General features: G+C 43.2%; 2 protein-coding genes and 1 non-coding gene across 10 annotated transcripts in view; all 3 read right to left on the bottom strand.

Moving 5' to 3' along the window:
• The window catches only part of utrn (utrophin), a 74,020-nt gene extending 65,611 nt beyond the window's left edge, over positions 1–8,409 (bottom strand). For 6 of the 8 annotated variants that reach the window (XM_049757911.2, XM_049757918.2, XM_049757916.2 and 3 more), the window contains exons 1-2: positions 7,922–8,334; positions 6,755–6,900 (exon numbers count right to left, since the gene is read on the bottom strand). In XM_049757911.2, the coding sequence (XP_049613868.1) occupies positions 6,755–6,845 (91 nt within the window). In that variant the 5' untranslated portion in view covers positions 6,846–6,900; positions 7,922–8,334. Of the gene's footprint in view, positions 1–5,033; positions 5,184–6,754; positions 6,901–7,921 lie in introns of those variants that run through there. The other 2 variants (XM_049757912.2, XM_049757914.2) reach the window with 2 other exon arrangements.
• Positions 8,410–9,057: 648 nt separating this feature from the next.
• Positions 9,058–11,594, bottom strand: clec11a (C-type lectin domain containing 11A). Its single transcript, XM_049757923.2, has 5 exons — positions 11,271–11,594; positions 10,714–10,828; positions 10,511–10,618; positions 10,347–10,430; positions 9,058–10,052 (listed from the first exon to the last, which is right to left on the bottom strand). The coding sequence occupies exons 1-5, from the start codon at positions 11,355–11,357 to the stop codon at positions 9,640–9,642; spliced, it is 807 nt and encodes a 268-aa protein (XP_049613880.1). The 5' UTR covers positions 11,358–11,594; the 3' UTR covers positions 9,058–9,639.
• A 1,334-nt stretch (positions 11,595–12,928) lies between these two features.
• trnal-uaa (transfer RNA leucine (anticodon UAA)) lies at positions 12,929–13,011 on the bottom strand. Its single transcript has one exon. It is a non-coding gene; the product is annotated as a tRNA-Leu (tRNA).
• Positions 13,012–13,422: the final 411 nt, after the last annotated feature.

Below are 13,422 nucleotides of genomic sequence, written 5' to 3'. Positions count from 1 at the left end.
GCTGATATCCAGAAATCCTACCAATGGCTAGAAAGAGCTGGTCTGAAGGACAGCACAGAGGCACTGATCCTGGCTGCACAAGAACAGGCCTTGAGCACCAGAGCAATAGAGGCTCAAATCTACCACACCAGACAAGACCCCAGGTGTAGATTGTGCAAAGAAGGTCCTGAGACAATCCAGCACATAACTGCAAGGTGTAAGATGCTGGCAGGTAAAGCATACATGGAGCGCCATAACCAAGTAGTTGGAATAGTGTACAGGAACATCTGTGCAGAGTATGGACTGGAAGTCCCAAGATCCAAGTGGGAAACCTGTTAGATAAATTGTATATATATGTTATCATGCGTTCCCTAATGAGTACTTATTAATAAAGTTATTGCGCAGAATGCTTGCTGTTTCTTCTTGCAGACATCACCTAGTCCACAACAAGTCAAACGATGCTGTCTGGAGCTTCCTGACCTTCTACACATCTGGGAATCCAAGAAAGTTGTTGATGTCTGCACATGTCATTTTGTCTATGCACTCTTTTCACATGACTACTTTGTTTCCCATAACATTTTATCCTTGCACACTTTTCGTTTCTCATGGGATCCTGTCTGCGACTTCTAGTTTCACATAGAATCTCGTTTCTTCTCTCATGAGACAAAGCCCACGCTTTCCCCCCCACCTATCAGGGGCTAGTCTCACATTGTAGGTAAGGCATTCCTGAATAAAAAGAGAGGAGTGTAAACAAGACCTTTAGTGTATTTTGGATTGCTGTAAGTCTGGATGCACTCCTCGCGAGAAAAGACTCAACATTCTGTCTCACTGGTTTGTCTGCTGATCCTTTTGCTGAATCTGAACCTAACAAAACCCCTCCAAAGGTGGTAGAGAATGACCAAGCCAAGATCCTCTGGGACTTCCAGATCCAGACAGACAGAATGGTAATGGCGAACCAACCGCACATTGTGGTGGTGGACAAAGAGCAGAGGAAAGCCGTTGTGGTTGACATAGCCATCCCAAATGATGTTAACATTAGGAAAAAGGAACATGAGAAACTTGAGAAATATCAAGGGCTCAGAGAAGAGCTGGAGAAGGCCTGGAGAGTGAAGACTTCAGTGGTACCTGTGGTCATTGGAGCACTAGGGGCAGTAACCCCCAAACTGGAGGAGTGGCTGAAACAGATCCCAGGAAAAACATCTGACATCTCAGTCCAGAAAAGTGCAGTACTAGGAACACCAAAGATACCGCGTAGATCCCTCAAGCTCCCAGGCCTCTGGTAGAGGACCCGAGCTTGAAGGGAAAAAGAGACCACCCACGGGGGGTGAGGAAAAGTTTTTTTTTTATTTATATATGGCAGATATGGCTCTTTTGGTGACTGCGTCTGGCTCGCGGACAAATCTGACATTTGTTTACACAATTGAAGTCGTAAATAATTGTACAGAAGGGTGATGCCAGGTCGGACAAGGTGACTTTAATTCAGTTAGTTTTGCTGGCGCATGAGCAATTGTGAGGAACGGAAAGCCATTCACTGATAGCGAGTATTTCAACATTTATGCTTGATGATGAACTTTTTGACGGCTTCACGAATAAAGAAAAGATACGCAAACGGATAAAAGACATGCCTCTGTCAACAAGAACAGTTCACGATCAGGCCATTATGACTGATGAGAGCCTCAACGCCTGCATGAAGCTCAACCTCACTGCATATCAACTGGACTACAAAGCCATCAGCAAAACGATGCAGCCCCAGAAGTCTCACTAATGGTGAGGTTTTTTTTTCTAGGCTTCAATATGAAAACATTATTAAAAAGAATACATTAATACACTCAAAAAATTGTTGGTCTTAATTCAAATACATGCATTTAATTATATTTACCGTATTTTTCGGATTATAAATCACGTTTTTTTTCATAGTTTGGGTGGGGGGGCGACTTATACTGAGGAGTGACTTGTATGTGAATTTTTTCATATATTTGCAAAATAAAAAATAAAAACAAGCGAAACCGCGATAAACGAACCGCGATGTAGCAAGGGATTACTGTAATTTGAATTTCAAGTGACGTCAGCAGCATGGCGCGGCGGTGTTTACATAAAGGACAAAGATTCGATCACGGGATGACGAAGATGACGAAGGGCCCCACGCACTACCGGCATCATTAGCGGCTTTGTTTCTAAGTGACACGGAGGACGAAGAGTTTGAAGGATTTAATGATTTGGAGTGACACAGAAGGTTTGAAAAACTATTATGGCTTTTACGCATGCCCGGTCCTACTCTACGGAGCTCTCTTTCACCTCCGTGGATGGAAGTCGGGGGCCGCGATAAACGAACCGCGATGTAGCAAGGGATTACTGTAATTTGAATTTCAAGTGATGTCAGCAGCGCGGCACGGCGGTTGTTTACATAAAGGACAAAGATTCGATCACGGGATGACGAAGATGACAAAGGGCCCCACGCACTACCGGCATCATTAGCGGCTTTGTTTGTAAGTGACACGGAGGACGAAGAGTTTGAAGGATTTAATGATTTGGAGTGACACAGAAGGTTTGAAAAACTATTATGGCTTTTACGCACGCCCGGTCCTACTCTACGGAGCTCTCTTTCCCTCCGTGGATGGAAGTCGGGGGCCGGCGCTCTGCCGGGTGGCTGTCCGGGGATGGTGGATGGGGCTCAGACATGGCTTTTACGCACGCCCGGTCCTATTCTATGGAGCTCTCTTCCACCTCCGTGGCTGGAAGTGCCACCTCCGGGGATGGAAGTCCATGCCGCCACACGCCTGGAAGTCGACGCCGGTGCTTGGGGAGAACTATTTATGTTATAGTTATTTGATATATTTTATTTCGTGTAGCAACTTGTATATGTTTTTATCGTTACAGTTCAGTAGTTGTTGGCTCGTTGAACTCTTGTTTTGTTAAATAAAGAGCCGTTTACCAAACCCACGTCTTTCCTTGTACTTTGTTAACGCTACAATATAGTTATGTACTAGATCTGTGTAATAACGACGAGGCTGACGTCAGGGCGCACACGCGGCGTTGTTGACAAAGGACGAGGAATTTCATCGATGGATTTAATGATTTGGAGTGACACAGATGGTTTGATAATATTATTGCGTATATAATAGTTATATGATATATAATTTATATATCGTTATATGGGCCTGTGGAATATTTTGAAGTGCAAGCGCCGTCAGTGGCGCGCACCTATTGTTGACATAAAGGACGATCGATAGATTTAATGAATTGGAGTGACACAGATGGTTTTATAAACGTGTTATTTATGTAATAGTTATTTGAATAACTCTGAATGTTACTTCAGGCCCGTTCTCAGCTCTTTGTTTGTGTTTATGTCACGTTAGCATACCTATCGTTTAGCCTGTTGCTCGTTCATGTCTGTTCTTGGTGTTGGATTTTGTCGAATAAATTTCCCCCAAAATGCGACTTATACTAAGGAGCGACATATGTTTTTTTTTCACGTTGTGCATTTTATGGCTAATTCGACCTATATTCCGGAGCGACTTTTAGTCCGAAAAATACGATAGCCTATCTTTTTTTTTTTTTAAATGGTATGGCTCTCACGGGAAATTACTTTTAAAAAATGGCCATTTATGGCTCTGTCCGCCAAAAAGGTTCCCGACCCCTGTTCTACGTTATTATATTCGTCCTACTGCTCGGTTTTAATTTCCAAGATGGAAGATTTCATAACCATACGCCAAACTTCATTGGGAAGCCGAAAACAGTCAGCTGGAAAAACACAACACATTCTATATGTGGACAAATCTCATGACCTCAGGCAGGGGACAGCTGAGGTGGACATCAAACAAAGTAGACTGGTTTCCACAGCAACGTCACATTGTAAACATGAACGAGCAAACAGCAATTTACAGGGCAGGCCACGCTTCCTAAGTTCACGTGGTTCTACCCGAGTGATTTTCCCTAATCAAGGGTTTTACAAAAATCCCGGCCTCCTCTAACCGCATGGTCACATGATCATGTCACGTGACAACCATCCGAGTCGGTCTCCAAGACAGAAAATGATGAACTCTCCCTTTGCTTGTATAGGATGGGAAGAATGCACAGAATTCCCATAATTTTCAAGCACATTCCACCCTCCACCCCTCCCCTCCAGTGGTCACTTGTCTCAGCTTGTCCCATCCGGGCCCGGGCCTTGTTGACACGCTTTTGCTCTCCAAGAGCGAGGAATTTGTTAGGCCGGAACTTTTTATCGTCATCTTCAACGTCATCGCCGGAGAAGAACACTACAAAGGCAACACGAGTAACACACTGGAGCTACGTTCCTATGGCGTAAAATCTAAATCAGAAGCGAACATACATAGAAAAATCTGTGGACTGGATATAGAGCCTTGTGGGATGCCATCAGACATCAATCAAAAAAAAACTTCCTTCCATAGAGTCTGAGCCTCCGTTCTGTCATATTATATATTCTGTCAACATAGCTCAGCCAAAATTAAAGAAATGTCAACATTCCTGCCCTCCTCCTCTGCCTTCTGGTCTTTCTTAGCCAGACAGTGAGGGAAGGACCAGAAGAATGCAGCAGAAGCGGAGAGAGGGAGCAGAGGCACAACAGAGGAGAACAGGACGGAGCAGGCCAAGAGTGGGGGAATCATCATGGTAGGATGGAGCGGGGGGCATGAAAACAGATAAAGTCAGTGTTCAAGGCCATCCCAGCGTGCAAGTGGATGGAATGATTTCGATACAAAACAGGCTAGCTTGATCCTAACCTTGAAGTCTGCGGTAAGAGTCCATGTGGAAAAAAAGAATCTCTTCAAAATCTTCCGATATGGTGACTAATAGGCTTTGTTATTTATGCTGGTGACATAAAACTCAAGTTTAAGCACACGATGCAGGATGTTTATGTTAAGGTGACGCATGTTTTTAGCAGGTGCATTGGGTTTCGTGGAGCATCCAACTTGCCAATTTGTGTTTGATTCAAAACATTTTGGAAAACGAGAGCGATTAAGTTAGCCAAGTTCAAGCAGACTCATTTTGGCTCGTCGGGGCATCTGATAAGAAAGAGCCTCCGTTTTTGTACTTACCAACAAGAGTTTTTTCAGCCTTTTGTTTCCTCCTGAAAAAGCGGCGCTTTCTCCATGATGTCCACTTACTTAAATTCATTTCACAAAGGTAAAGAAATAAGCGCTGAAGATGAAAACAAAGGGGTTTAGCGAGAGACGGAAGGACAGTACAATGCAAAAGAGGAAGTAGGAGGTAGGAGAGCCCCCCCCCCCTCGCTATCAGTTGGGGTGCCAGACCGCCTGCAGTTAAAGTGAAATGGAAAGCAAGGGAAGTTAATTATCCCTGTGTTTTGTATGCTCTCTTCCTTTCCTCGACAGACAGGAAGTAGATGAGGGGAAAAAAAAAAAAATCACACGGCTTAAGTGAGCCGGCGGCCTTCTAAAGAAAGCAACGAGTATGCACTGCAGCTCCAGCTAAGGAGGACTGAAAGTGGGCAAGGACAGAGGATGAAGAAGCCCAGAGACAAAAAAGGGAATTTCCACTGGACTGATTTAGTCATGCTGCCGAGGAGAGGCTTCCCTAATCTCCATCATTCCATCCTGGAATCAACAGACGGATAACGATAAAAAATAAAAAATAAAAATAAATTAAAAAAAATAAGAAAAGGCTGGACACATTGGAGAGCTCGCCACACAGCGAGCAGTTGGAATGCATCCAATGACACCATCCACCCGGTCGTCACAAAACTTGACGCCACACCCTCCGTTTGGCGACAATGGCGCTCTTCTTCTCAGGCGTTTTGGCTGTTTTACGTCACACCCAAAAAGCGCAAGCAGATGGTCAAATCGCCAGGGATGATGATGAAAGCGCTGATGAGGGAATGACATGAGTAAACAGATGCATTGTGGGATTGGGTAACAAGTTGACATACTGGAAATATATAGAGCGCACACAGACCTCAGGGATGTTCTGTCAATCAGTAATGGCGGTGTGACTCTCCAAGTGTGTGATTAGCCGGAGCAGGGCTTCACTTCACAGCGGCCGGCGGTAACAACCGTAAATGTTTTCTTAACGGGGCTCGTCTCAGCTGCGAAAACATCCGTCCCACCTGCCTACCCTGCACGCCATTCACGAGGCAACCATGCACTGTAGTTTAAAGCCGTTTCCTATGACCAAAACGAACTTGAGGTAATCCCCCTCACACACACATTGTGAGACCTGCAGGATAGTAAAACCTTTCCCATATTTGCTCCATGTGTTTTTTGAGTCAATAGCTACGCTACATGCCAAATCCCCCCCCACACACACACAATATGCCATTAAAGAAAACATTAATTTGGGAGGGGGGGAGTGTTGCTAGGAGACCTGAAACTTCGCGAGAGGGGAGCCTTTGTGGTCTGGACACAAATGTAAATTACAAACTGCAACAGCACAGCGGAATTCTTGGCGTAGAATCAGCGGGGCAGGGAGATAGGATAGGAAAGTAAAACTAGCACAGAGCTAGCCGGTGGAAACTTGTTCTCATGGCAGCAAAAGTACCGGGAACATTTTTTAAGGATTATCCCAAAAAATATTAAGCTGTAGTTTGGAATGATCTGAGCAGTAAGTGATAAAATGGGAGTGCCCTTTTTTTTAATGGCATCTCACTATTCCCGATGGATCACTTTTTGTTACTTTCACTTTGTCCTCTCTGACAACCATCTCCGATTACGCCACCAAAACTGCTACGAGACCTTGAAAAGGGTTTTTTTTTTTTTTAAATATTGCTCACTTGTTGGCATCAAAGTGTTCCCAAACCTACCTGATCGTGACTTGATGATGTCACTGAACTCCTCATTGGCTCTGAACTCCTCATTGGCTCCGCCCTCCGCAAAGTCACCGTGCGACGCCATGGCGGCAGATAAACCCCAGCGAACGCAGTTTTGATCATCCAAGGCGACGCTGCACCTGTGCAAGTGTCAGTCAAGATTCAATCTTTGCACAAATCACAATTTTAGTTAGAAAAATCAAAACACTTGTGTGTCCAAGGGTGTGGCATAATACAAAAGATGTCCAATGACACGACTTTCTGTTCTGTCATCATCACACTTAGCAGCCTCGAAATGCTCGTGAAGGGAAATACTTGCTGTTGCAATAACCTTCTCAACATTTTCATTGTTTGGAAGCTACGTCAGATTAGATAACCATTGCTTGATTGCATCATGAGTCTAACCATAAAATAGTTGGTTTACCATGAAAGGAGCTTTCAGTTGGGGGGATGCAAAACCCAAAAATAGCACCCAGAGCAGGACCAGCCATGATAAAGTGAACACGTGTGGAGAAACCAAAACAGGTGAGGGGCTAACACAGGCAATAAATTCATAAATAAGATCAAATTTATTACACATAAAAGTTGACATCCCCTGAGCACTACTTGATGGGTTTTCTCCAATGCTTTTCTGGATATGCAAATAAACTATTTATAATCAAAACAAAGTAGATACATATATTATAGTGTACTTTATAAAGTCAAACAGTAATGACCAAAATAATTTAGTTTTTGCCACACTTTGGACACAAATGCAGCCAAAGTTGGGTCACTTTTTTTTAGCATGTTTGGTAAATTAAGGTGGGAGAATCCAAAACTGTCATAACATGGAAAAAGGGTGTTGCACCAAGAGTATTTATACCAAGTGTCTTTCTCTCCCATTAATTCAATTGGGCATATCTTCTGCAGGTGCCAAGAGGGTGTTACCTGTTACCGAGGAACACCTAAAGATTTTTTTTTTTTTTTTGCGTGCGTCTATGTGTACTGTCTCTTTAAATCAGTAATTCCAGTTCCTCTTCCATTAGTTTTGACCAAAACAAAATTACAACAAAAAGTAGGACAAAACGTTTGGAAATGACATTACGAAAGTTCGTTTCACTTTTTCTGATTCATGTTTTTAGTGTTTAATGAAGCATGCCGAGCCCAAAAGAGACAACTCACCTCTGCTGTCACCGGGAGGGATTACCGCCTCAAAACAAGTCCAAAACGTCAAAATAGGGCCACGAAGTGACAAGCCCAGTCATGGAAATCTTAAAAGTAGATTACACTTGAGAGGGAATTAAGACATTTTCGACGTACAAGAAACTCTCTAGTGAAAAAAAATTCATCCAAAAACTCCCAAAGTACATCCACGGCGAGTATCCACAAAACGCAAGGAAAAGCCAAAGTTGGACGGCTTTTTTTCCCGCGGTAATATCCAGCCGTCGTCGTCTTGAACGTAGGCGACGATTTGCCCTGTGTGGAAATGTGAAATATTTTTGAAATGCGTTAAAAAGGGGGAAAATGTGGAGAGAGAGAGTCGCGACTCACAACTTTGTTCCTGGTCCTGTTTTGTAGCAACCCCTTCTGGCGACACTTGTCAAGTTCCATAGTGTGGAATGGAATAAAAGCAGAAATCCTTTTTTGATTTTTCAAAACAAAGGTTTTTCTGTAAAGTAGGTTTAAAGGGACGATACATTGCTTATTTTCAGTAAATGTTTATTTTACCTTGTTTGCCAATGCTTGCTTTTATTTTCAAACAATAATTACTCACAGTGCAGCTAACTGATGAAGCGCCACGGTAAATGTTCATATGTTGAAATATAAAAACAGGAAAAGTGCTGCTCAACAATGGGTGATTTGATGCTTGGACTGCCGCTTTCTCCCCATTTGGCTCACGAAGTTTCCCGACGCCACGATGGAAACATGGTGGCGCGGTGGACGTCACATGCCACCCAATAATTTGAATAGAAACTAAGAATAACCTACTAATCAAAGTTATGACAATTGCTTGTTTCTTTGACAGAAAACAAATTCAATTTTGGAATAAACTTTATTACTCAAGTACTTGTGCAATCAAGACAATTGATGCATTATGCTATCTTTCTTTTATTTGCACTACAGCATTTGAAAAACCCTACTTCATTAGAATGTGAATTAATTAAAGTTCCACGGAGAGAGTATTTCCAGCTTTGTGGACAACGCAGACTAGTCTGTAAAGCCGCTACCTTCTCGGTTGTCAAGGCGGGCGCCTTTGTGGATGCTTCTTGGGTGCACTTCAGTTACACAAACCAGATGTATCAAATAACACGCCTATGGAAAGCTGTTGGAACGTTTATTCAATGATATCCAGTTAAACGCACAGTTTCTGCTATCTAGTGGTAACCATTGCACACCACAAAAACGGCGTCCATCTATCAAGCCCAGGCTTTATTTGAATACAATTGTAAAAAAAAAAAATACCTCGGTCTTGCGTATGGAGTAATCATAGAGGCAAAAAATCTAAGTAAGGAAGCAAAATATCTCCTAGTCTGCGGGGAAAAACTACACAAACACGTAATCCATTGGACTGTGGCAGATGTTAAGCATGTGATTCAAACATTCACCACGAGAGAGCGAAAGAGCAATTCAAAACATCCGCCCACCATCAATTCACATCGTTACGCAGTCTAGTGTATTACGTGTATGTGTATTTTTGCCCCACAGCCAGGGCCATATTACGAACCGGGCCAGTGGGGCCGGCACCGCTGGTAGGCAGCTAACAATAAGAGAAAAACATTGTTGGTATGTTTAATTGTGTGTAGTTATTTTTTTGGTCAAGGCCCATGGAGGTTTCACCTTGGTGACGAATGGCCAATTTGTATCCAGTTTAGGGTTCAAATGAAAAGCGACGATTTCATCTAAAGCACTACCCTGTCATCAAACTCGCACATGTAGTTCATGGCCCTGTCGCAGTAGTGGTCCCACCAGTCGCCGTCATCGGACGCCATGGCCACGCAGTTTTCGCGCTTGCCACCGTCCGGCTGACTGGACAGGAAGTGTCTGCGCCACTGGAAGTAGGAGACGGGCGTGCTGTCGTCAAACATATAAACGCCCTCGACCGCCAGGTCGTTGACGCCGATCCACACGGGCCAATTGCCCGGCCGGAAGAAAGACTTGACATAGTCGGCGAGGGCCTCCTGCTCGCGGCGATCTCGAGGCATGGCCATGCGGCCGCCGCGTTCCAGGCACTTCCTGGAAGCGCCCGCGTAATCCTCATAGATGTGGTACACGAGGTAACATTTGTAGCCCACCCGCAGGCCCTTCTGGCAACCTGATTGGCCGAGAACAAACATGGCATCATATTTGCTTCGGCCATTTTGTACTGAGCAGCCGTTACATTGACGTTGTCTATCTCATTAGCCTCAGTTGGCGTGTCAGGTACATTTAGCCATTAGTTCCTGGAGCCAAAATGTTCCTGGACCTCTCAAAAGTACTAACGCACCTCCCTAGCCGACCGAGTCTTTGTTGTGGCCTGATAACTAAATTTCAAAACAGTGGTCCTCAATATGCTCAAGCCAGGGTATCAAAAGATAAAAGCAAGCTAATTGTCTGAAAACAAGCTTACCTTCCAGTCTTCCGGTCTCTTTGCGATTGTCTTTGCTGTGTTGGTAGACTTCCCGGATTTTGTCCTCCAGCTCTGCCACCTTGGCTGCCATGTTGGGGATAATGGACAGAGAAAATCAGAAGAACCAAGAAGTGATGCTGGTTAGAATTAGTGTGACTTAGTACCATCCATCCTGGACAGACGCTCGATAAGCTGATCCATGCTGACATCCAGAGTGTAGTGGCCCACGTTGAGCTTGTGAATGGCCTGATCCATCCGGGCCAGTCTGGACACTATGGAAGAAGATGACAAATTAGCATTATGGAGATAATTATAAAATGTTAACAATCTAAAAATCTATTTTTTAAAAATTGGCCTGAGGACGCACAAACATAGTTGTAAGAGGTTTCAAAGTCTGACGCGGCGTTTGTGGGCTCCAATTCTGATGTTGGAAGAATGTCAGGAAGATCTCCTCTAGACTTTTTGTCATCTGCAAAAGGCAACTGATACACACACACACACACACACACACACACACACACACACACACACACACACACACACACACACACACACACACACACACACACACGCACGCACACACACACACACGCACACACGCACACACAAAACATAATATTGACATTATTGCTTTAAAATTATTACAACCCTTGCGCACGAGCCTTGCAAGTCTGCCTTTGTTTTGAAAAATCAAATGTGGAACTTTTGCTCAACTCTGGTCAAAAAGGTGTAAACCATTACCAATGCTATTCATCAATGATGTCATCGCTCCTGGGAATGGGTCGAACATTCAGCAAATAGTCCTCCCATCCTTATTTAATGTACTGATTTTCACTACTTTTCAACACATTTTAAACAATAAATGACGCTATAGAAATAATTACATGAGTGTTACAAGATTCAGAAGCTCAATGCAATCCTAACCTGTGTTGGGTGCGATGTCCTGGCAGGAATGCAGAAGCCCAAAGAAGACAAACACAGCATAGCGAGCGACCTGGCAACCGGTCCCATTTTCAAGCTCCTCACTTCTGGACGAAGCAAACACAAATTCCCACTTCTCTCTCTCTCGCTCTCTCTCCCTTTCTCTGTCCTGCTTCACGCCTTCCACATGGACATGACCTAACAGGAATCCTGGAAAAAATGACCTAAACAAAATGATGTCAATTTCCAAATATTGTCATTTCATCACTGCTTGCTGCCTGTAGTCCATTTGCTTCTCTTGTTTTCCTTTAAGGGCGTCACGTGAGTTGCCAAACAGGAAAGCCTTTTGTGTTTTCCTGTCCCTATCCCATTTCCAGTCTTTGTGTACAAGGTGCTATAAAAAAAAAAAATCACACTTCGACACTTTGCCATTGATTTTGATAAGCAGATCCATGATAGTACATAAATGTAAATCTTAAGTCTCAATGTATCAAAATTAGGCCTACGTCGACATTTTACAATAATATGTATTATGACTATATAACTTGATTATATTTCACAATGCGCCCTTTAAAATGTGAGTTTGTTCCTTTGCTCTTAGACGTTAAACTGAATATTTGCTCACTGTCAACTCGGAATGATAAACGTTTTTTTAACCTTGTTGCAATTTGTGAATTAATGTCTGGTGGAAGAAGGTAAGCATTCAGGCTTCTGGAGGTTGTTGGCTGCAGTCTGAAGACCGCTCGTTCAGACAGAGGCACCTCAGTTCAGCACACACACACACACACACACACACACACATGAAGTTCATAATTAATGATGATTTTGATTCAAGCTGATGTTCTCAAGGGAGGCTGATTTTACATTACTGAAACTGTGGAGTGGGGAGCAAGTTGGCCTTCTCACAGATGTTCTGGGTTAGAGTCTCGGCTCGGGCTCGTACAACTTTTTTTAATATGTGAAGTTCGAAGTTGAAATTGAGATAATTTTGATGCAACCTTTGTTGGACGGTAGGGCATACAGGAGGGCATTGTGGCAGGCAGCATTGTGGCACCATTAAAATTATTTGAGGGTGCCCTCTAGTGTCGTAATGTTGTCTGTACCTCCCACCCCTCCACCCAAAATAATATCGTCTGTTACAATAAAATGAAAATGGGTTAAAGAATATATTTATCGAAGTGAAAAATAAACGTGGTGTATTTTTTCACTTCGATAAATATATTAAACGAAGTGTATTTTTTCTTGTATACGCTTGTGAAGCCATTTATGAGGTTAGAGCACTACCGGTAGCGAGGACCAATCGCGTTCGCCCGTTTCCTTATCTGACCAATGGCAGACAGCGCACTCTGGACGCAGAAGTAGAACCGAAAGCAAGTTAAAGTATTACGAATCAGCATCACATTTGTTGCAACGTTACAAAAGATCATATCATTACGTATTATTAATATAGTAATTATCATGGCGATCTTTTTGCATAATCATTGCCTGAATAATTATGACTACGACGACCAATGGTGTACGCTGCAATAAAATTCTGACGCCTATGAACACACGGCTGGCGCGTTATAAAGAGCAATAAAATCGATCGTTAGTAATGATTTACTGCTGCAGACCTTTTTATATCAGTTTTGACAAACCAGCAGTGAAATTTTAATCAAAAGTACCAGGAGTGGGGTTCGAACCCACGCGGACATATGTCCATTGGATCTTAAGTCCAACGCCTTAACCACTCGGCCATCCTGGTGCGCAGTGCATATCCGTACACATTTTATATAATATAAACAATAGCTACACGCCAAGTATTCGGCAGAGCGTTTTTTCTATTCAACGTGTTTCACTACCTTACAAAAAAGTAAAATCAATACAATTTAACCCCTTATTTTTCCTATTCTGTGCGTTTGCGTTTATCTAATTTAAGCCAGCAGATATAATTGTATCGGGATTTGCGCTACCTTGTGGCTATTTAGCTGGTCACGTGAGACACCATTGAAAAACAAAGTTCCTGCAGATTTGAATAATGCCTCACATTTTGAGATACAATCATATCTGCAGGAATCAAGGAATACTTGAATCAGATGGGTGCAAAGGCTCAAAACAAGGGATTCATTCATTGTGGTGAAGCTATCATCTGTGTCCCACCCTACCTTGATGGGAT

This window comes from Syngnathus scovelli, chromosome 20 (assembly GCF_024217435.2).
Source record: "Syngnathus scovelli strain Florida chromosome 20, RoL_Ssco_1.2, whole genome shotgun sequence".
NCBI classification, from domain to species: Eukaryota; Metazoa; Chordata; class Actinopteri; order Syngnathiformes; family Syngnathidae; genus Syngnathus; species Syngnathus scovelli.
This window is presented reverse-complemented; position numbering and strand designations above follow the sequence as displayed.

What these genes read in the sequence shown, in the direction of transcription:
- clec11a (XM_049757923.2), bottom strand. Translation starts at nt 11,357, where the DNA reads ATGGGACCGGTTGCCAGGTCGCTCGCTATGCTGTGTTTGTCTTCTTTG. An exon ending in GGACATCGCACCCAACACAG is followed by an intron (nt 10,829 to 11,270) that starts GTTAGGATTGCA and finishes TGTGTGTATCAG; the next exon opens with TTGCCTTTTGCAGATGACAA. An exon ending in AACCTCTTACAACTATGTTT is followed by an intron (nt 10,619 to 10,713) that starts GTGCGTCCTCAG and finishes CTTCTTCCATAG; the next exon opens with TGTCCAGACTGGCCCGGATG.